The 24,269-nt window shown below is 40.5% G+C and overlaps 1 protein-coding gene across 10 annotated transcripts in view; it reads left to right on the forward strand.

Annotated features, from left to right (window-relative positions):
* LOC148873945 (putative L-ascorbate peroxidase 6, chloroplastic/mitochondrial) overlaps positions 1-24,269 on the forward strand; it is an 81,837-nt gene that overhangs the window by 16,775 nt on the left and 40,793 nt on the right. For all 10 annotated transcript variants that reach the window (XR_016105683.1, XR_016105684.1, XR_016105679.1 and 7 more), the window contains exons 6-10: positions 19,259-19,326; positions 19,418-19,504; positions 20,376-20,450; positions 20,531-20,608; positions 20,708-20,812. Coding sequence is in view for 4 of the 10 variants with exons in the window: in XM_088966399.1 (XP_088822525.1) it covers positions 19,259-19,326; positions 19,418-19,504; positions 20,376-20,450; positions 20,531-20,608; positions 20,708-20,812 (413 nt within the window). In the remaining 6 variants the exon portion in view is untranslated. The remainder of the gene's footprint in view (positions 1-19,258; positions 19,327-19,417; positions 19,505-20,375; positions 20,451-20,530; positions 20,609-20,707; positions 20,813-24,269) is intronic.

The following is a 24,269-nucleotide window of genomic DNA, read 5'->3' on the forward strand; positions in this document are numbered from 1 at the left end:
AAGAATCCTGTCAACAGCCTCCCAATGCTGGACTCATGGGGCATGCATGTATTGACTCACCACACTCACTGCATAAGAGATGTTGGGTCTTGTCATGCATAAATATAACAACCGCCTCACTAGTCTCTGATATCTCCTAATGTCCTTCACCATCTCACCTTCTGATGCATTAATTATGTGATTTTGATCAATAGGAGTACTAGTTGCCTTGGTTTTAAGTTTCCCTGTCTCTTGTAAAAGGTCCAAAACATACTTCCTTTGAGAAATAAAAATTCCATGCCTTGATCTTGCTACCTCAATGCCCAAGAAATACCTCAACTCCCCAAGATCCTTAATTTCAAATTCTCTGTGTAGATTCTTCTTCAAACTATCAATCTCACTCAGGTCATTTCCTGTAACTACAATGTCATCCACATAAACTATCAAAACTGACACCAGGGACCCCCTCCGTTTCACAAACAAAGTATGGTCTGATTGAGTCTAAGTATAGCCAAAAGCAATCAAGGCTTTTCTGAACCTGTCAAACCACGCTCTGGGAGACTGTTTTAAACCATAAAGAGACTTCTTCAATTTGCATACCTTTCCTTTTTCAGTATCACTGTAGAAATCAGTAGGAAGACCCATATATACTTCTTCTTGCAAGTCCCCATTAAGAAAGGCATTTTTCGCATCAAGTTGGAAAAGGGGCCAAGAGTATGTAGCAGTAGGAGAGTGAAGGATCCGAATAGAATTCATTTTTGCAACTGGTGCAAAAGTCTCTAACTAATCATTGCCATAGGTTTGAGTGTACCCTTTTGCAACCAATCTTGCTTTATACCTTTCTATACTTCCATCTGCCTTGTATTTAACTGTATAAATCCATCTGCATCAAGCAGTCTCCTTGCCCTTTGTTAGACCCACAATCTCCTACGTCTAATTTTTAATTAAAGCTTCCATTTCTTCCCGCATAGCTATCTTCCACTCAGGTTTGGAGAGAGCCTCATTGACACCCTTGGGTATAGACATAGAGTTGAGGGAAGAAAGGAAGGCTCAATAAGGAGAAAGTCCAATGTAGGAGAGATACTATGAGATACAATGAGCAGTGGAATACCTGAGTCGGTGTCAGCCAAATCTGGAGGCTCCAAGAATTTAATAGAAAGTGATGTAGGTTCTTCTGCTGTGGAATCAACCTCCCTGTGAAGTCATAGGCGCTGTCGTGAGAAGCACTGAGAAACAGGATGCAAGGGAGGTGGTAAAGTAGGTGACATAGGAGGATCAGACATAGGAGTGGACACAAGGATTGGAACCGGAAGAGGAATAGACTGCTCACTGGTTCTGACCCCAAGGAAGATATCATAAATTTCTTTCGTAGTCATTTGGAATCATATGGTATGGCCTTGTGCCAAATGGACAATTCGGTTACTGGTACCCCTTCTACTTCATTTGTGTCTACATCAGGTAATGCAACTTCTGCCTTCCATGTCTCACTACCACTGATTCACCCTGGATCATTGACTCAGGGGCCTCTAATCACATGACCGGTAAGCCAAACCTTTTTCAGTCTTATCTTAAGGTGAGACTTCTAGATGGATCATTCTCCTCCATTGCAGGCCAAGGATTAATATCCCTTCCTCATGGACTTAACCAGGATAATGTTTTGCTTGTCCTTCAACTTCCCATCAATCTGCTTTCCATTAGTAGTATCACAAACTCTTTAAACTACAGTGTAACATTTTTCCTGGTTCATGTGTTTTTCAAGATCTAACTTTTGGGAGGACGATTGGTAGGGGAAGCTTAGTGGATGGTCTCTACACTCTCGACAACAAGGCTGGTTTCTCAGTGTCATCCTTAGAGTCACATAATTAGTCAAATAAGAGTCATTTTTTTGTGGCATAACCGGTTAGGTCATGTGTCTTTTGAAATAGTGAAGTCTTTGTTTCCTTATTTATTTAAGTCATGTTTAGTGTCAGATTTCTACTGTCAAACATGTTAGTTGAGCAAGCAATGTAGAACAATATTTCATTCAAGTAATAAAAGATCAAGTTTCCCTTTCCATATTGTGTATTTTGATGTGTGGGGGCCTATTACTATAACTTTGAAGGGCGCGTATAAGTACTTTATCACATTGATTGATGATTTCTCCCACTATACATGGGTATTTCCCATGCATAGTAGAGGCGAAGTTCCAAAGATTGTGAGAGATTTCTGAAGGATGGTGTTTACAGGGTTTCATGTTGAAATTCCAATTTTTTAATCAAACAATGTGAAGGAGTATTTCCATGGTGAGCTCAATGAGTTCTTTGCTTCTCATGGATCCATTCATAGGAGCTCATGTGCAAGAACACTACAACAAAATGGTGTTGCAGAAAGAAAGAACAAACACCTCCTTGAGGCAACATGAGGGGTGATGTTACACATGAATGTTCCAAAACATTTTTGGATGTTGTACTTGTTGCTGCTTATGTCATCAATCGCATGCCCTCTAGAGAGTTGAACTACAAGGCCCCTCGTCAGCTGTTGTTCCCTTAGTCTCTTTTATTTCCCATTCCCTTGAGGGTGTTTGGTTGTTGTGCTTTTTCCCATGACTTATCTCTGTTTTGTGGTAAGTTAGACCCTTGGTCTATTCCATGTATCTTTCTGGGGGTATCCCTCCTCTCAAAAAGGTTACTGGTTCTTTGATCTTATTGGTCGTAAGTTCTTTGTCTCTATGGATGTCTTATTTTTTGAGTCTAAACCATTCTTCCCTGCTTCTCCTCAGGGGGAGAGTAATGTGGAAGAGGAGAAGCAGGTCCATTTCTGTCAAGTCTCTCTTCCTTCTATTCCAGATCCTACTCCTTTTCGTATCTTCCAATGTACACACCATAGAGATTAACAATGTGACAAAGATGTGGAGCCACCAAACACTGAGCAACCAACACCTTCAGACTCCTAGGATGTAAGTTGAAATGAACTAGGCACTATTGCACCAGTTGATACCCCAACTCCCACTTTGGTTGTGGATGACCTTGACATTCCTATTGCTCATAGAAAGGGAGTCAGGTCATGTACTACCAAACACCCCATTACCCAGTATGTCTCCTATATCACATTTCCCCCTCTTACGGTGCCTTGCTATCCGTTGTTGATAGCATCCCCATACCCAAAAATGTTATAGAGTATTTAAAATACTCTGAATGGACAAATGCTATGAAGGTGGAGATTAATGCCCTCCATAAGAATTGGGCATGGGAGTTGGTTGATCTTCCAAAAGGGAAAGACCTAGTGGCGTGTAAGTGGGTATTTATAGTGAAACACAAGGCAGATGGGACAGTTGTGAAAGAATGGTAGGATCCATCTAATGGACGCCAAAAAGGTTGCGGAATGGGTGGGCGAATTTCAAAAATTTCCTACCTTCTCCCAACTGGGAATCATATTCCCAAAGTTAAGAATACAATATTCAAGGATCCTACTTGAACCATAATCAAACCAGATCTGAACCAAAAGATAAATGGGAGGAATATACCTGATCCGGAGAAGCAGTATCTCCCAAAGTTGGTGTTCACGCCCAAAGAATGCTCCAAGATCCGTTCCTGCTGAAGATGACACAGCTGTGAATGGAACAGAAACAGCAGGGTGCGTCCTACACACTGGATCCTTCACAAGAATCCTCTGGAAGTACTAAACACTGAATCCTTCTCAGTCTTTCTTGCAAGACTGATGTCAAGAACAGATTTCTTGACTTTCTTTTCTGCAAAGATCTAATCTTGCAATGGCAGATGGCGGCGGCAGGAGGAGATCTCCAAAACAAAAAAAGGCTGAACTGCTTTTTCTGTTTTTCTGGAGAGTATGAATCAGAACAGATCTGAATTCGCAGGAGGTATCCTATACCTCTTCAAGGTGGTTTGAAATCTCCTCCTTTCTTCTTGATTAAGAAACCTCCTTTTTAGGAGTTATCCCAATCCAAATCAGTATTTGGATAGGGGATAATCTTAATCCTTTCTGCAGATAGAGTTAGCTTACTCCTGATCTTATCAGGAGGTTACCAGATTCAAATCTAATTTGAATTTGGTCTCTAAGAGTGGATAAGGCTAAAAGGCCCAATCCTTTTACTAACTTTAATCTCAAATTCGCCCCATGGATGGGTGATCATATCAGCCCACCTCGAAATGGGCTTTTGGCCCATTAAGTGTTCAGTGTCTAATTACTTTCCAATCTGCTGCCCAGTTGGGCTTCTTTGTATGGCGTGGGACCCAAGCATTGATCTACACACCAGCCACATGGGTTCGGCCCAGCCTTTAATACAAGGCCCAGCCGAATTTACTGAAAAACTCAATGAACCCCTTGAGTCCATCATATGGACCCTATGGGCCCAACACTTACATTAAGTGGTCCCTAGGCCAAGCCATCTTATAAAAACCCAGGGACTGTGGGCAGGTGCAAGATTAGCCCATCAGGTATTATCCTCAATGGTCTTACACTTAACCTCTCAGCCCTTAATGATCAAGCACTGCCCGACAAGAGAGGACCTCTCCCTCGGCTGCAAGGAACAGTGCCGCACTCTCCTCTCACATGGATCCCGGGAATTAAAACCATTTGCAAACAATTCGAAACCGAACATATATATATATAAATATATTAATTTTGCAAAACAAAATTCCAACGATTGAAATCAACTGCCGGCAGTTTGGTTTCCATCAGAGAGAGTGCATTCCCGATCATTACCCTTTGTCCGACAAAGTGGCTGATTCTGTCACTATGATCACCCACTCAGATGAATTCTCAAACTGCCCCAACATACCCAGGTTTTGATCCCCGCTAAGGATCTCACTGATTGGCATATCAAAGGCAGCCTGATCCAACACCTAGTGAAATGTCATAATCGAGTCTAGGGGTCAGGTGTAACTTTCCAGTTTTGCCCATCTATCTCCAAGGTCCAGGGCAATACTGGAAATCTGGTCCGGTTCAAGGATTCAAGTAATCCCATACTGCATGTGCCTCGGGTCTTACCCTGATGGCTGAGACAGGCCATCCCAACACTTGGTGGCACACCAGTATCAGCCTTGGTAGGATAAATCTCCCCAGACTTATCCAACGGCTGTGAACATTTAAAACTAACATGAGTCTCTATAAATGTCCAGTTTTAGGGTTTCACACAGAATTAAACCAAACAACATGAATCAAACATGCACTTTATTTATTTCCACTAAATAACAAAAGTACATCAAATCAGATTGAAGCTAAGGGCATACAAAACTGTCTAACAAGTTGAAAGGTACAAAGCAAGGTTGGTAGCAAAGGGTACACTCAAGTCTATAGTGCTGACTATGATGAGACATTTTCTCTAGTAGCTAAGATGAACTTAATTCGGCTTCTTCTATCATTGGCTACTGTTAGAGTTAGCCGAATAAGGGTAGGTTAGTCATCTCACCTTGGTTAAGTTATGAGCTTATGTGGTAGTCTTATTAGAGGTTTTCTGTCCCATACTTAAGTAGGGGCAGTTTAGTCCTTGTACATTTAATTAGAAGCCTAATCACTATTAAGAGGTCGACTGATAGGGTTTAGCTATCAAGTTCGACAGTTCTTTCATCTTCTTCTTCTCCTTACTTGTTCGGACTACTGTAGCTACAGTAGCTACAGTAGCTACAGTAAAAACAGCTACAAACCTTGATTGGGAATTGCATCAATTGGATATAAAGAATGCCTTCTTAAATGTTGATCTGTAAGAGAAGGTGTACATGGTTCAACCCCCAGGTTTTTGTGCCAAAGGAAGTGAAAATAAGGTGTGCAAGCTAAGAAAGTCCCTCTATGGCAGTCCAGAAAGTAGGGTTCAAACAATGTCAGTTTGATCACACTCTCTTTGTGAAGAGATGTCAGGAATATGTTGTTGTGCCGATAGTGTGCGTGGATGATATCATCATTACAGGAAACTGGAGCTCAGAAATACAAAAGTTGGAGTTCCTAGCCTCTCATTTTGATGGGAAAGGTCTGGGTCCTCTAAAATACTTTCTTGAAATTGAAGTTGCCTGCTCAAAAAAGGGGCATCTTCATTTCTTAGAGGAAGCATATCCTTGATCTATTACAAGACACAAGCAAGTTAGGTGCAAAGGCAGCAGATACTCCTAAGGATGTTGATCATAAACTAGGTTATTGTGATGGTGAACCTTTGAAAGATGTGAATCAATTTAAAAGGTTAGTGGGAAGGTTGCTTTATTTGTCTATGACATGTCCAGGCATTGCTTATTCAGTTGGGGTCCTAAGCCAATTCATGCATTTCCCTAAGAGACCACAAATAGAGGCAGCAAAAAGGATTCTTAGGTATTTGAAGAAGCATTCAGGAACAGGTTTGCTATTCAGCAAACATAATCATCTGAAGGTGAAAGTCTATATAGATGCTGATTGGGCAGGTGCTGTGGATGATAGAAAGTCCACAAGTGGGTACTGCACATTTGTAGGAAGAAATATAGTGACATGGATAAGTAAAAAACAAAGTATAGTTGCAAGATCAAGTGCTGAAGCGGAGTATACGGCTATGGCACATGGGGTGGCTGAAGTTGGCTGAAGAATCTTTTATGGGAATTTGGGATTATTGTTCACTATCCTATGCCCCTTTACTATGACAATAAGGATGCTATAAACATTGCTAGCAACCCTGTCTTACACGATAGGACCAAACACATTGAAGTGGACAAGCAATTCATAAGAGAAAAATTGGAAAAGGGAGAAATCTATACTCCTTATGTTAACTCCAAAGAGCAAGTGAGCAACTAGCTGATGTTCTCACAAAAGGGCTTCCATACTTGCGACACAATGAGTTGTGTGACAAGTTGGGCATGATAGATATATTCAGATCAACTTGAGGGGGAGTATTGTTGGATTTAGTTTTTTATTTCTGCTGTTAGAGTGATGTCAGCCTAGGGTGTTGTCAGCATGTTCTTTTCTTTGTTTGTCTTTTATTATTATGGTGTGCTGCTAGAGTCATATTTGTAATTCCTTTTCTTTTATTTTTACAGCATGTTATTATAAATTAGAAGCTGGGCGCCGCCGGCCCAATCTTTTGACTCCCACACACTTTTCTTCCTCTTCTCTTCTCTTCTCTCTTCTCTCCTCTCTCTCCTCTCTCTCTTCTAGAAAGAAAACATATGCAAAGGCTTCTAAATGTGTTTTTGGACAAAAATAAGTCCAATACTTAGGCCATGCGATCAAAGAAGGGAAAGTCATGGCTGATTCGGAGAAAGTTGCTTGCATTCAACAATGGACAACACCTACATAAATCAAGGCCTTGCAGGCTTTTGTAGGCCTCATAGGCTACTATAGGTAGACCTGTTCATGGGCCGGGCTCGGGCATAACTTTTGCCAAAATTTGAATGGGGCCCGACTCGAAGCCTGAGCCCGACATAGTGTAAGTCAGGCCTGAAACCCGACCAGTGAACGGGTCTAACTACAGGCACTTTATACCACATTATGCAAGGATGATAGCACCACTCACCCAATTATTAAGGAAAAATGCATTTCAATGGAGTGAGCAAGCCTTCACTAACCTAAAGCAAGCAATTTCCACACCACCAATTCTGTCATTACCCGACTTCTCAAAGCAGTTCACACTTGAGTGTGACGCTTCGGGGACAGGTCTAGGAGCATTTTAGTGCAAGAGGGGAAACCATTGGCCTATTTCAGCAAAGTACTCTCACCACAAAATCAAGATAAATCAACATATGAGCATGGTTCAAAGTATCGATACGCCTCTGTGTATCGGCAGAGCCTTATCGGTACTTAGGTACAAGCGGAAATGTTTTTTTTTTCAAAAATTGGTTTTTAGGAAGATATTTTAACATATTTTTTATTAAAAAAGAGTGGGGTCCCAAAATACCTGTAAACAGGCGTTTTGGACCCCAAAAGATATGATACGATACGCCCCAAATCGGGCGTATCGTATCGATACTTTGAACCTTGCATATGAGAAGGAGAACATGGCCGTTGTACTTGCAGTCCAAAAGTGGTGGGCTTACCTACTGGGCCTTCGATTCATCATCAAGACAGACCACAAGAGTATGAAGTTCCTGCTTGATCAGAAATTCCACACATTTGACCAACAGCAGTGGACCCACAAACTCATGGGCTATGATTACATTATAGAATATAAGCCTGGTACAACTAATCGAGCAGCTGATGCTCTATCCAGGCTACCTGAGTTGGCATAGCTCACTATCTCCAGGCCCAATTATCCATTACTCGAGCAGCTCAAAGCTGAAGCCTTTCAAGATGCAGAACTGGCCCAATTAAAGGCCAAATGGGCCCAGAATCTAGCCTTGACCCCAGGTTATTCAGTTTGTAACTCTGTACTCTATTACAAGGGTCGATTGTTTATCTCAACCAAGTCAGCACACATAGCAAAATTACTACGACTCTTTCATGATTCAGCTTTAGGGGGTCATTCAGGCATATTTAAAACCTACAAGTATTTGGAAACACATTATTATTGGAGCTGCATGATAAAAAAACAAGGAGTTATTCCTGCCAAAGACAAAAGTATGAAGCCCAACAACCAGCCGGCCTCCTACAGCCCTTCAGCATCCCATGTCAAGTATGGGATGAAATCCTAATGGATTTTATTGTGGGCCTACCTGTTTCAAAAGGAAAATCGGGTTCTACTTGTGGTGGTCGACCGACTATAAAATACAACCACTTTATACCTCTAACACACCCTTACACAGAGGCTACGATGACGGAAACATTTGTTAGAGAAATCACCAGATTACATGGGACACCAAAGGCAACTTTCTCCGACAGAGACCCAACTTTCCTCAGCAGTTTTTGGAGAGAATATTTCAAGTTACAAGGCAATTCACACAACACCTCTACTAGCTATCATCCTCAGACGGATGACAGACTGAAGTTGTCAACAGACCAAAACAATGGATACAATGGCTGCCTTTGGCAGAGTTTTGGTGCTACTCCTCATTCCATGTCTTAGCAGGTGTGACACCATTTAAAGCATTATACGGCAGAGACCCACCATCAGTTCTGCCCTATGAAAAGGGGTTTCCGGCTAGTGCATTGGTTGATGAATGTCTTTCATCCTGAGATGAAATCATTTGTGAACTGAAGGCTCACTTGACACATGCTCAATAACTGATGAAGTGCTACTATGATGCAAAACACAGGCCTGTTGAGTTCCAGGAAGGCGAGTATGTCTACCTAAAACTCAAACCATATAGATAGACCTCAGTGGCCTCCCGCCCCTACAACAAGCTTGCCCCTAGGTTCTATGGACCATTCAAAATTCTACAACGCATAGGACCATTAGCCTACAAGTTGGAAATGCCAATAGACTCCAAAGGACACCCAATTTTTCATTTCTGTCCTCAAGAAAGTTGTCAACCCACAAACCACAACATGCGCAACATTACCGGAATTCACAAAAGAAGGGTGGCTACAATTACGACCCAAGAACATCTTGAAATATAGATGGTTGAAACAAGGTTAAACCTTTATTAAAGAGGCATTTGTCTGCTGGGAAGGGTTACTAAATGAAGAAGCCACATGAGAGCCCTACACTAAGCTGATACAACACTTTCCACACCTTGGCCTTGAGGACGAGTGCCAGCTTGAGGAGGGGGGAGATGTTAAAGGCACAAGGGGGCAGGAACTACAAAGTATATTCTAGAAAGAGAAGAAGGCCACCTCAGCATAAGGAAGCCAGTACAAAGACAGCTGGAGTTAACTGAATCAAACAAGTTGGCAATTTGTTATAATTCTGTTGTCAATCAGTTACAATGAAGGCAAGATTGAATATAAATACAAAGGTGTACTTACAATAAGGGAATAATAAGTGTTTGCTGAAATAGAGCTGTTGAATGAGAGAAGAAGAAGAAGAAGAAGAAGAAGATATGAGATGGGTGGCAGAATAATCCTCAGCCAGCCCTAATCTATTATATATAAGAACATTACATAATGTTACATAAATAGACAAGAATGTCCCTGATTAGTGATGGGACACCTAGTCAAAATAAACACTAAATAAGATTAGGCCCAGTAACTAAGGCCCAATAACTAATGACTTAAGACTCAACAAAGATAAACATACAAATTAAGACAGCCGAACCAACACTCCCCCTCAAGCTAAGCATGGATGTCAATCATGTTTAGCTTGCCAAGTAAGTCCACGAATTTCACTATAGCTAGCCCTTTAGTCAGAACATCTGCAATCTGCATCTCGGAGGGAGTATAAGGAATGTAGTGTTCTCCTGAGACAATTCTTTCTCTAACAAAGTGACGGTCTATCTCAATATGTTTCGTTCTATCATGTTGCACTGGGTTATTTGCAATGTTGATGGCAGCCTTGTTGTCACAGTACAACCTGAGAGGACATTCAATCTTTATTCCATTCACTAAGCAGGATCTTAAGCCATAAAAGTTCAGTAACACCATGAGCCATAGCTCGGTATTCGGCCTCTGCACTAGATCTAGCAACTACATTCTATTTTTTACTCCTCCATGTAATTAAATTTCCTCCAACAAAGGTGCAATACCCAGAAGTAGACTTCCTATCCCCAATAGAGCCAGCCCAATCTGCATCAGTATATCCTTCAACTTCAATTTTACTGTTTTTCCTAAACAGAATCCCTTTCCCCGGGCAAGACTTCAAATATCTGAGGATCATTTCTACAGCTTTCATGTGAGGGATTTTAGGAGTGTGCATGAACTGACTGACAACATGTACAACATAAGCAATGTCAGGGCGAGTGAGGGACAGGTAAATCAACTTCCCCACCAGCTTCTGGTATCTTTCCTTATCAAGGTAGTCATCTCCTATTGACTCTTGTAGATCATGATTCTGTTTTATTGGAGTATCTGCTGGCCTACACCCCGTCATGCCTGTCTCTTGAAGAAGATCAATGATGTATTTCCGCTGACATATATAGATGCCCTCTTTGGACCTTGCAACTTCAATCCCAAGAAAGTATCTCAGTTGGCCTAGGTCTTTGATCTCAAATTCAGCAACCAAAACCTCCTTTAGTCTTTTAATCCCTTCCTGATCATCCCCTGTAATTACCATATCATCCACATAGACAATAAGTGCCGTAAGTTTGCCATTTCTCTTCCTTATGAATAGGGTATGATTTGCCCCACCTTGAGTGTAACCCCCTTTCTTTATGACCCCACATAGTTTCTCAAACCAAGCTCGAGGGGACTGCTTAAGGCCGTATAGGGCTTTTCTCAGTCTACATACCTTCTTGCCAAAACCATAATCTGGTGGAGGATCCATGAACACCTCTTCATGCAGGTTGCCATTCAAGAAAGCATTCTTCACGTCCAACTGATGTAGCTCCCATGAGAAATTTGCAGCTAATGATAATAGAACTCGGATTGTGTTGAGTTTTGCCACCGGAGCAAAGGTTTCTTTGTAGTCAATCCCTTCTTTTTGAGTAAACCCTTTTGCTACCAGTCTAGCCTTGTACCTCTCAATGGACCCGTCCTCCCTATGCTTCACAGTGAACACCCACTTGCATCCAACAATGCCTTTCCCTTCTAGTAGATCCACTAATTCCCAAGTCCTTGCTTTCATTAAGGCCTTCATTTCTTCGTCCATAGCCTCTTTCCATTTTGGGTCAGATACTGCCTCAGAATACCTAGTAGGAACATGCACAGAAGAGAGAGCAGAAACAAAAGAACAATAACGAGGAGACAAATATGAGTAAGACACAAAATCAGCAATGGGGCGTCTGATAGTACAAGAACGAGTAGACTTACGAAGGGCAATAGGAAGATCCAAGTCAGAGGAACTGATAGGATTACCTTGAGTTTCTGAGACAGGTTGATCCGAGTCCAATTGGTTGTTGTCATGAGTTAGAGGGCCCTTCTTCCTTCTGTTGTAGGTGATTCTGATATCTCTTTGCAGCCTGCTGGAGTCTTCAGTAATATTTGCAACATCACTAGTAGTACCTGGTACAATGGGAGCCTAACTAGATTCACCCGGGATACCACAACTAGGTGGATCAGGAGGAGAAGATGGAAGGCCTAAGGTAGAGAGAGGTACAAAGAATGGAGGAACAGAAGAATCCTCTTCCATCCCACTAGTCTCCCCCTGAAGAGGATTCCGAGAAGAATGAAAATAGGATTGAGACTCAAAGAATACCACATCCTTTGTGACATATTTTTTCTTGGTGATTGGATCATAACACTTGTATCCCTTCTGAGTAGGGGAGTACCCAAAAAGATTCCCTTTGTAGCCCTAGGATCCAATTTGGTCTTCTTCGGATCCTTGACATGTATAAAGCATACACAACCAAAGACTCTCGGTGGAAGAGAAAAGTCAGGAAGATGAGGGCAAAGAACAGAGAAAGGAGTTTTCATCCCCAATACCTTGGATGGCATTCAATTTATCAGATATGATGCAGTAAGGATTGCTTGAGACCAATAGTTTTTTGGAACTTTGTGCTGAAATAGTAAGGCTCGAGCAGTCTCCAATAGGTGCCTATTCTTGCGCTCAACAATCCCATTCTGTTGGGGGGTAATAGCACAAGATGATTGATGAATCATTCCAGCATCCTCCGTAAATAAATTCAAGGACCTTTCAAAGTATTCTACAGCATTATCTGACCTGAATTGTTTGACCTTCGTGCCAAATTGTGTTTCAATCATTTTGCAAAATGTCATGGTTACCCGCGGCACTTCTTCTCGTGCTTTTAATAAGTAGATCCCTGTGCATCGAGAATAGTGATCAATAAAACTGATAAAGTATCGAAAGCCATTAACAGAAATAATGGGAGAAGGGCCCCAAACATCAGAGTGGACTAAGTCAAAAGAAGCTCGAATTTCATTACTCGAAGTTGAATAAACAGTTCTACATTGCTTTGATAGTTGACAGACTTCACAAACTAACTCTTGACTTGAAACACCTTTGAATAATTCTGGAAACAACACTTCCAATGATGAAAATGGTAAATGACCTAGCCTAGCATGCCATAGATGTAACCTAGCTATTGACTCCACATTGGACTGACTACAAGTAGCAGATGTTTGCAAGGCCGAACTGATGTCTGCATCAAGGTAGTAGAGACTTCCACACTCATGACCGCTCCCAATCGTTCTCTTCGTCAATCTGTCCTGAAAGACACAATGAGTAGGAAAAAAGGTTATGCTACAATTCAAATTTTTGGTAAGCTTTGAAACAAATAAGAGATTTGAAGAAAGATTGGGAACATGCAAGACGGATTTGAGTGAAAGGTCCTTGCTTAGGTCAACCACTCCTTTCCCAAAGATGGTAGAGAGAGAACCATCAGCAGCACTCATTTTATCTTGGCCAGACATTAAATGATAGGAAGAAAATAGAGAAGACATGTGTGTCATGTGGTCAGTTGCACCAGAATCAATAATCCAAGAGGCAGGATCAATAGTACTAGTTGCACTAAAGGCAGAGGCAATACCTGATCTGGAAAGGGAGGAGGATGGAAGAGAATTGGTCCTTAGACGGGCTAGGGCCTGGCTAAGTACCTCTACCTCATAGGTAGTAAAACCCAAGGACCCGATTCGAGGGGAATTAGTAGTCTGTCCCATGGAAGAGGAAGTAACCGTGGATGAGTGTTTTGAACCATCGTCATTTTGACCCGTAGCTAGATTCACACTTGTAGATTGACCCTTCAGATGCTTATCTTTCCTCAATGCAGCTGGCTTCAGATGCAGATGGAGAACCCAACAAGTCTCTTTCACATGCCTTTCCCCTCCACAATGGGTGCACTTCAAATGTCTCTTGTCAGAGTGCTTTTTTCCCCTTTGATTTGTAGAGATTAGGGCCGAATGTTCCACAGACTGTTCAACTAGTTTTGTTTGAGTATCAACCTGCATCTCTTTTCTTCTCACCTCTTCATTCCTCACAAGGTAGTAAACATGATGTAAGTCTGGCATTTCATCCCTTCCCAGAATTTGGGACCTTATGCTCTCATATAGGATATAGGCCAGTCAGAAACTTAAATGCTCTACCCTCTTCAATTTGTTTGTCATGCTTTTCCTTGTCTCTGGCATTCTCCCAATCAATAATAAGGTGGTGATCTAACTCTTCCCATAGTCCTTCTAGTGTAGCAAAATATGTTGCAACACTCATATCTCCTTGCCTCAAGGCAACAATGTCTTGATTCAGTCTGTAAATTCTGGCATTATTCTTTTTCTGCCATAGGTTTTAGAAACTTTTTCCCATATCTTGGCAGCTCTGGAGAAATGTTGAACAGTCCTAGCTACTCTTGGAGTCATTGAAGCAAGTAGCAAGGACATAACTATAGCATTCTCCTTGCACCAAGCTGCACATTTAGCACTCCCCACTTCGGGTTCCTTCTTCTGCCCGTCCAAGTAACCAGTGAGTTCCCGGGATGTGATGAAAAGCATGACTGAGATAGACCATTCCCTGAAGTTGTACTCATCCAACAAAACATTTGTGATCTGTAGGCTGTGCAGATTTGAATTCTCCAAATTAGGAGACCTCCCACAAGCCCTAACATCTCTAGAAGACACATCCTTGGATATGGAAGACATCTTCACTTACTCGTAAATGTCAAGACTGTAAACGCAATATATAGTGAACTGTTTCACACTTACGGAACTTGCTACACTGTAAACTCAGTCTTGAGAACCCGACACAGAGCTGAAACACCGAGTACTACACTGCACACTGTGTCCTAATTACTGCTGTCACAGATTATAATCTGTTGTGCTACCTTCTGCTGTGTTCTAATCACTGTTGCCGCAACCTGCAACTTGCTGTGTTGGCTTCTACTGTGTGCTAAGCATTGCTATCGCAGGTTATAACCTCACCCACGAACAGTTCTAGGACTACTGAGATTAGTCCTTCCGCCTAGATCTGTTCTACACAGATCTATCTTAGCCGAATGGCTATAGTCTGCTGTACTGCGTCTATTAAGGCATCAACCTCTGGGTCTAACTCCCCTTGGGCTCTACTACCAAGGGAAACCCTAGATGTAGGTCCAGCTGTGTTCTACGACCAACCCTAGGGTTTCTTTGCAGCAACCAAAAAAAAAGGTGAGAGAGTTAACTGCGAGTAGAAGAAGAGGCGGCTGTTGTAACCAGTCGAAAGATTAGTGCTCTGATACCATGTTTGCTGAAATAGAGCTGTCGAATGAGAGAAGAAGAAGAAGAAGAAGAAGAAGAGGAAGAAGAAGAAGAAGAAGAAGATATGAGATGGGCGGCAGAATAGTCCTTAGCCAGCCCTAATCTATTATATATAAGAACATTACATAATGTTACATAAATAGACAAGAATGCCCCTGATTAGTGATGGGACACCTAGTCAAAATAAACACTAAATAAGATTAGGCCCAATAACTAAGGCCCAATAACTAATGACTTAAGACCCAACAAAGATAAACATACAAATTAAGACAGCCGAACCAACAATAAGAAGATTTGATCTCTTTCTCTCTTCAATCTAACTTTCCCCTATTCTGGAGGTTATTCTCCCTCGAAGAGGATCTTAGTTGGACAACTATCCTGAAGGGATGAGAGATCCATCATATGGATGGCTGAACCCTGCAGGAAGGTTGGGCGAAATTTCAAAAATTTCTCTCTCTCCCATGTAGGAATCACATTCCCTATTTTAGAAAACTGCATTTTCAAGGATCAATCTTGAACCTAAACCAAACCAGATCTGAAACCAAAAATGGAGTGGAGGGATATACTTGATACGAAGTAACAATAACCTCCAATGAAGGTGTTCACGCCCAAGGAAAGATCCAAAGACTGCTTTCACCGAAGATGACACGGTGCAGGATGAAGTAGAATCGGTAGGATGGTTCTTCAGCAAGAACCTGATTCTTCAGCAAGAATCTGATGGAGGGCTAGTGAGCACAACTTAAGATTACCTTTTCTGCCAAAAGGTAATATCAAGAACTCTTCTTGATCGCTCCCACAGGTGAAGATCGAATTGGTATGGCGGCAAGAGCAGGAAAGAGCAGAAGACAGGAGCAATCGAACTGCAAGTTATTCTCTCTTTGTTATCTCTGAACTGAGAATTGTGTGTTGGAGGTTCTCCCTACTCCTCTATTTATAGCCTTTAAAGAGAGCATCTCCTAATCCCTTTAGGAGTTTCCTAATCCAAATCTTGTATTTGGATCTGGACTCTCTTTAAAGAGATAAGGGTAATCCCTTATCTTATCTGCAGATAAAGATTAGCCCTCCTAATCTAATTAGAAGTTTCCTGATCCAAATCTTTATTTGGATCTGGACTCTCTGAGTGGATAGGGATAACCCCTTATCCTATCTGCTGATCTAAATCCCAGAACTGACCCTTTTTAATTAATCTCATTAAGCCAGTTCGAATTGGGCTTTAGGCCCATTAAGTCCATCTGCTCACTTACCCTCCAAACTGCTGCCCAGTTGGATATCTTTGTATGGCATGGAACCCAAACATTGATCTACACATCAGCCACATGGGTTCAGCCTAGCCTCTATTACAAGGCCTGGCCGAATTTACTATAGGAGACAGTGAACCCCTGAGTCCATTACCATGGGCTCTTAATGGGCCCTAAATGGTCCCTGGCTCAAGCCACCCTATAAAAACCCAAGGACTGTGGGCAGATGCAAGATTAGCCCATCAGGTATTACCCTCAATGGTCTTACATTTAACCTCTCAGCCCATAGTGATCAAACACTACCCGGCAAGAGAGGACCTCTCCCTCGGCTGCAAGGTACAGTGCTGCACTCTCTACTCACATGGATCCCAGGAATTAAAACCTTTTTCAAACATTTTGAAACCATAATAAATATATGCGTATCTCTATATAAATATATTTTGCAAAACAAATTTCAACGGTTGAATTCGACTGTCGGCAATTTAGGTTTCCATCAGAGAGAGTGCATCCCCGAGCATTCACTTTGTCTGACAAAGGGGCTGATCTTGTCACTATGATCACCCACTCAGATGAATTATCGGACTGTCCCAACAAACCCAGGTTTTGACCCCCTCTAAGGATCTCACTGATTGGCATACAAAAGATAGCCCAATCCAACACCTAGTGCAGTATCATAATCGAGTCTAGGGGTTAGGTGTAACATTCCAGTTTTGCCCATCTATCTCCAAGGTCTAGGGCAATACTGGAATTCTGGTTTGCTTCAGGGTTTCAAGAAAACCCACATTGCATGTACCTCAGGTCTCACCTTGGTAGCTGAGACAAGCCACCCCAACCAACTTGGTGGCACATCAGTGTTAGCCTTGGCGGGATAAATCTCCCCAGATCTATCTAACGGTTGTGAAGATTTTAAACTAACACGAGTCTCATATGTGTCCAGTTTAAGGGTATTACGCAGAAACACACCATGATAACATGAATCAAATATGTACTTTATTCATTTACATTAAATGTCATAATATACATCATTCTGATTGGAGCTAAGGGCATACACTGTCTAACATACCCAACATTTTGTTTGCCTCTTCTGGGGCATAGATACTTCGCTTTCTTCTTGTTCCTTTCTAGGGACTTAATCTGAAAAATTTCCCCCATCTGTTTCCGTTAACTTGGATATAGGTCACCATTCCTCTGCCTACATGTCTTTGATGCTCCACATTGTGCTCCTGATCATTTAGCACACCTTTTGCAAAAAGTCCACCATCTGAATCACCTCCTTCTCTAGTGAACTCCTTGACCAAGCTCCTCTTCCATGTTCTGTGATCACCAAATCTCCATCTCTAAATAGCAGAGAATCTAGTTCAAAAGTTTCAGAATTGTGCTTAACACCATCACCACATTGATGAATCTCGTTATTCCAAATCTCCCACTCCAAATAGTAGTATTACTATTTAATAACATAGTAATACTTTTTCTGATAGTAAGATAAAGTATCATTAAAAGAAGAGAATTACAAGAATAAGATGAAGAGATTTCACCTTAGGATGACAAAATAAAACTTCTTACAAGAAGAAAACCAAAACTACTAGCTATCCATAATCAGTTGCATTGTACAAAGAGATAAAAATCAGAAGTAAAAAATAATGAAAATTTGGTAATTGGGTACACTTAATCACATGCACTTGTACTGAAAATAAATATAAAAATAGCATTTCTATTAGTTTATCATAATTATTTTAAATGTTTATCTTTTCTTGTAAGTTTTGATAAATTAACTAGTTTAAGTTATCAAAACATGATACATTTTTGTACCAAGTTAATAAGTGAACTTTCAGAAATAGTATTGCTCTCTTACCTTATAATGCTATATTTTACTCATTCTTACTTTTTGATTGAGTGATTAATTATAATTAAGAGTATATTATTTTCAACAAAATTAGATATTTTTACAACATATTATGAAACAAATATTCAACTAAATAAATTATTTTTATTGTTTTTTATTATTGTATAAATTTTAATTATTTAAATTGATTATTTAACTGAATCCTGTCAAATTTTTACCTAATATCTTGCTGAAATTTGAATTTATTCATATAATAAATTGAAACTTTCTTTGATAGATAAAAAGGAAAGTAATTTTCTAATCTTATTAAGTTGGGAAGAGGGTTCTTTGCTACACAACCTACTCTATTCTAGCCCCATGGCAGAAAATCGAGACTGTTTATCATTAGAGGGGGCCCTCTGGATCAAGCATGTGTTGAATTCTCTAGTCCACTTCAGACTTCAGAGTTCAGTCCTATTCAAACCTTGGATCGGAGTTTTGTTTCATTATTAATAGTGCTCTATTTTTTCAAATTTTAATTGAAAGTTGTCCATAAAAGATAGCCTATTTAGAAAAGTAGACTGTTCACCATATAGTGAAGTGAATCTACTTTTTGTCTTATGTTTTTAGTTGTATGTGAGCAAAAAAGCATACTATAGTGTTGCTTTTGTATAAGAGAAGTTAAACTTGATATATAATCAGCACTGAGAATATGGTGGGTTGGACCTAGGACCCACTCTACACAGGATCCTAACATGACAAGACCTGGAACTGATGAACATAGTAGGATCCCAGTTTGGTACATATGAACCTGGCCCCAGCCCAACTCGTTGACACTCCCACTATCAGTTTTAATCTGTTTCAGAAACTCTTAAACTATTCTATAAACCAGGGTCCATTTCTTGGTGCAATCATAAAATCCTAGGCTGACAAATGACAAGTGCAAGAACATAGATTTGAGTCTGAGAGTGGCCACTTTGAGCATTAAAAATGCTGAAGGTTAGGTCCATATCCAGTCTATCGATCTCATGACCCTGGATAGCAAGGAGCATCATTGGGTAATGACTCCTTTTTTTGCTATTCCAGAAACTAACTTTTAAGGTTTTCATTTTATGTTTAGATGCTGGTCCCCCATCACCTGCTGCTCATTTACGTGATGTCTTCTACCGGATGGGATTAAATGACAAGGTTACATTCGATGTACTCCATACATGATTCTTGGATTTTATTTATCATTTGTCTCCATTAGTCTATTTCAACAGTGGGCTGTTTTTCACAGGAAATTGTTGCATTATCTGGAGCACACACATTAGGGAGGTCTAGGCCAGAGCGTAGTGGTTGGGGCAAGCCAGAAACGAAGTATACAGTATGTAGATCAAAATTATCCATTTGAAATGGTGGTTATTTGAATGAAAAATAAAACATTTTCTTTTCCATTCGATCTCCCTTTTTATGGATTTTTTTATCATACATGTTTTAGGTACAAAGCCATTCTTGTCATGAGAAATGTCTTTTTTTATTTCTAACTATTAATTTTTTATTAGATATTGGTAAAGAATGAATTTACATACAGTTATGCAAGCATCCCACATTATGGGCATCTGCGACCTTACCTTTCTTTCAACATGGTTATCCCACATCTGCCACCATGCTCATTTCTTTAACCATTTAAAATGCAATATCAATAATGTCAACTTTAGTCTCTCAGTATCAATTACTCAGATCAATTAAATGTGCTTACAGTCAATATCAGTAGGCTTATTAATTGAATGGGCTAACATATTTAATGGTGGTATGATTTGATTTATGATTCTTAACTTGTCTCTTGGATTTCATTTAGGCTAAAATTGTGGTAGCTGACACCTTATTCTTTGTTACAGTAACATTTAGTTGATATTGTTATCATCGTCATTGTCATCAATGTCTTTATTACTATTATCATTGTATTAGTACAATACAACCAGATCTTTGTTAGGAAAATATGGCACCTTATAATCATATACAGAAATCCAGTCTAATTTTTAAATTAGTTGAAGGCAGGTATATTTGTTAAATCAGTATGTTTACTGTCTTCAGGTCCTTATGTATTATGATTCTAGGTTTCAATCATTATCTCTCTGCTCTCTCTCTCTGTCATGCACATAAAACAAAGAAATGGAACATTTAATTGAACAATCAAAAAGCTTGTATTTCTTGTTAGACTTTGATTTCAGACTATGTTACTGGTTGCATGACAGAAAGATGGACCAGGAGCACCAGGAGGACAATCGTGGACTGTGCAATGGTTGAAGTTTGACAATTCCTACTTCAAAGTATCAACATGTAACATCCTTTATCATATAATGATTTGGATTTTATTTTTTCTAGTGATGATTGATCCTTGATCTCACAGGACATCAAGGAGACAAGGGATGAAGATCTACTGGTTTTGCCAACTGATGCTGTTCTATTTGAAGATCCATCATTTAAGGTAAAGGAATAAATTAATTTCTCATTTACCTGAATTTATTAGGAACTTGTGAGAATATATGATGTAGCCCATATTGACGAAATCTGACATACTTTTCAGGTATATGCTGAGAAATATGCAGATGATCAGGACACATTTTTCAAGGATTATGCTGAAGCTCATTCAAAACTCAGCAACTTGGGTGCGGAATTTGACCCTCCTGAGGTATTTTACTCTCTCTCTCTCTCTCTCTCTCACACACACACACACACATTTTCTATCAGAGATGCCAAGAACTTTCAATTGTATGTTTAGTTCTATCATACCCTAGTTTGATGTGTATCCTTGTTTGCACTCCTGCAAATCCAAATCTCAATGTTCAAGGTGCTGTTTAAGATGATTTTGATTAAATTGAATGGTAAAATTATCTGCCCAACGATAATCAATGGAGGTCTTTTGTATTGCAAAGGGCCTTCTCAAATGTTTGACAGATCCTAAGCTTACATCTGGTACTATTGATTACAATGAAAGAATATACGAGAACACCAAAATCATGATGTGGTTGTAGAGTATTATGGAATCCAAACTTAAAAGTATCAATCTTATGTTTTTAAATATAGGAAATCTCTGAACATGTTCAACACTTATACCTTTGTCAAAATAATGTTGCTAGAGAGCTAGAGTTTATCAATTATTTCAAGAGTATTTTCTACTTCAACAAGGTGATAGTCAATTAGTCATGTTGAGTCAGAGTCAAGTCGAAAGGGCAAAAATAAAAGAGAGAAAAGAACAAACAGTTTGGTGGGTGTGTCACCTTGTGCCTGTCGACACCCTAAAAGAGATATTTATATTAAAGAAAGTAAAAGGACAAATCCACCCTTAGTGTACAAAAGAAAGAATACAAAAAATAGATGTACGACAAAAGAAGTAAAAGTACAAAAATAGCCCTACGGCTAGATCTTCTCACTGTTTCTACACTCCCCCTCAAACTGATGCCTAGGAATAAGCATCGGTTTGTCCATGAGAAATAGATGTCGAGCCCGAGTAATTGCTTTTGTCAATAGGTCTGCTAGTTGGAACCTAGAGGAGACATGGGAAAGGGATATAACACCCTCAAGAAGGAGGTCGTGGATGAAGTGGCAATCAACTTCTATGTGTTTGGTGCACTCATGGAAGATAGGGTTGGAGGCAATTTTGATTGCACTGACATTGTTTGCATAAAGAGGAATAGATGGTGATGGTTCATTAAGTATTTCAAGTACAAGAGCTCAGAGCCATATGGTTTCACTACACATGGAAGACATACCTCTGTACTTAGCTTCAGTGGAAGATTTTGATATAGTAGGTTGTTTCTGTTAGAATGTTAGAGTGATGTTCGGCTGATAAGAGTTCTTATTAGCCCATTCTTATGTTTAACTTATCTTGTAACTGGGCTTGTGTTAATGGGCCTGGGCCTAATCCTGTTTAATGACTTAAGTCATTTGGGCATCCCATCACTAATCAGGGGCATCCCAGTAATTTCTTGTACCTTGTACCATATTCATCTATAAATAAAGGACTGGACGACTGGATAGAACAGTTCGACATTCTCTTCAGTTCTGTGGTTCTCTTATCCTCCTTGCTACTTCGAGTATAGCTCTTCAGATTACATGGTATTAGAGCATTAGCTCATTCCTGGTTTCAGCAGGCGCACTCTTTTCTCTTGCTGTCCTTTCATCTTCTCTCTTCCTTTTCTGGGTTGCTGCAGTGAAGACCTAGGAGTGTAAGAGAGTAAAGCAAGTTTGAACCTAGGGTTTCTCTTGGTTGTAGGACTCAAGGGAAGTAAGACCCAGAAGTAGATGTCCTACTAGATTACACCAACAAGTAGTAGCTATTGGGCTACTAAGAGAGGTCTGTATAGGACAGACCTGATTGAGGGCTGATTCAGCAGTCCTAGCACTAGCCGAGAGGGGGAGAACTTCCTCTACAGTTGCAGCTTCGTGCTCCAGCAAGACTTGTGCAGAACAAGTGGTAAAGACTTAGCTCCTTCAACTTCAGTTACAGATTTTCTTCAAGTCGGTTATCAGCCCTACTCTTGGACTGAACTGGTTCAGTTACAGACCTTTACCTTGTACCAGAACTGCGGCAACCTTTGCACCACACAGTTGCAGCCTTAAACTTTTACCAACACTGTGAACTGGTTTAGTTATAGACCTCTACTTGCTACTGTACCCGTACTGTGAACACAGTGACCAATTTGGCCAGTCCTTAACAGAATCACCTATAGTACTGTGAACAACTCTTGGACTGAAGTCAGGATGTCCTCGCTATCCGGTGAAGTTTCCTCTAGAGATAACAGACCTGTTACAAGGTCCTCAAACCTGGAAAACCCTAATCTGCACAGCTTGCAGATTACAAGTGTGCTGCTAGATGAGTATAACTTCAAAGAGTGGTCTGTCTCAGCAATGCTGTTCATTACCTCTCGTGACCTCACAGGCTATTTGGATGGAGACAAGAAACAACCAGAAATTGGCAATCCTGAATACACCGTGTGGCGCAAGGAAAATGCCACAGTTATGTCTTGGTTGCTGGCCTCTATGACTCCTAGGGTGGCTAGAACTGTTCATCACTTCCCCACAGCTGCTAAAATTTGGAAGAAAGTATCTAAGACATATGGCCAGAAAAAAAACAATGCTAGAATCTACAGGCTGAACCAAGACATTGCAGCCCTAAGGCAAGGAGACATGCCTGTGGCAACCTACTTTGCAACCTACTTTGAACCAAGACTTATGCAGATGCTGATTGGGCTGAATGCCTTGACACCTGATAGTCCACTACTGGCTTGTGTGTATTCTTAGGCAACTCACTTATCTTGTGGAAGTGCAAGAAACTGTAATATGAAGAGCTATACTCGAAGTAGTAAGGAGGAGAAGAGAACCACAGAACTGAAGAGAATGTCGAACTGTTCTATCCAGTCGACCAATTCTTTATTTATAGATGAATATGGTACAAGGTACAAGAAATTACTGGGATGCCCCTGATTAGTGATGGGACACCCAGATGACTTAAATCATTAAACAGGATTAGGCCCAGTCCCATTAATACAAGCCCAGTTACAAGATAAGTTAAACATAAGAATGGGCTAATAAGAACTCTTATCAGCCGAACATCACTCTAACATTCTAACACTCCCTCTCAAGCTAAGCATGAATATCAATCATGTTTAGCTTGCCAAGTATGTCCCTGAACTTCGTTGATGCCAGCCCTTTAGTTAATACATCTGCAATCTGCATCTCTGATGGAGTATACGGCACACAAAGTTCTTATGAAATAATTCTCTCTGACAAAGTGTCGATCAATTTCAATATGTTTTGTCCTGTCATGCTGCAAGGATTGTTGGCAATGTTGATAGCAGCTTTATTATCACAATACAGCTTGAGAGGACCCTCAGTCTTGATACCAAGCTCATTAAGGAGAGTCCTGAGCCATAAGAGTTCAGAAACCCCGTGTGCCATAGCCCGGTATTCTGCTTCTACACTTGATCTAGCCACAACATTCTGCTTCTTATTACGCCATGTGACTAGGTTTCCTCCCAAGAATGTACAGTAACCTGAGGTTGATTTTCTGTCTCCAACGGACCCAGCCCAATCAGCACCAGTGTAGGCTTCAATTTCAAGTCTGTTGTTTTTTTCTGAATAGAATT

Source organism: Nelumbo lutea, chromosome 1 (assembly GCF_056320005.1).
Source record: "Nelumbo lutea isolate HS-2025 chromosome 1, American lotus-T2T, whole genome shotgun sequence".
In the NCBI taxonomy this organism is placed as follows: Eukaryota; Viridiplantae; Streptophyta; class Magnoliopsida; order Proteales; family Nelumbonaceae; genus Nelumbo; species Nelumbo lutea.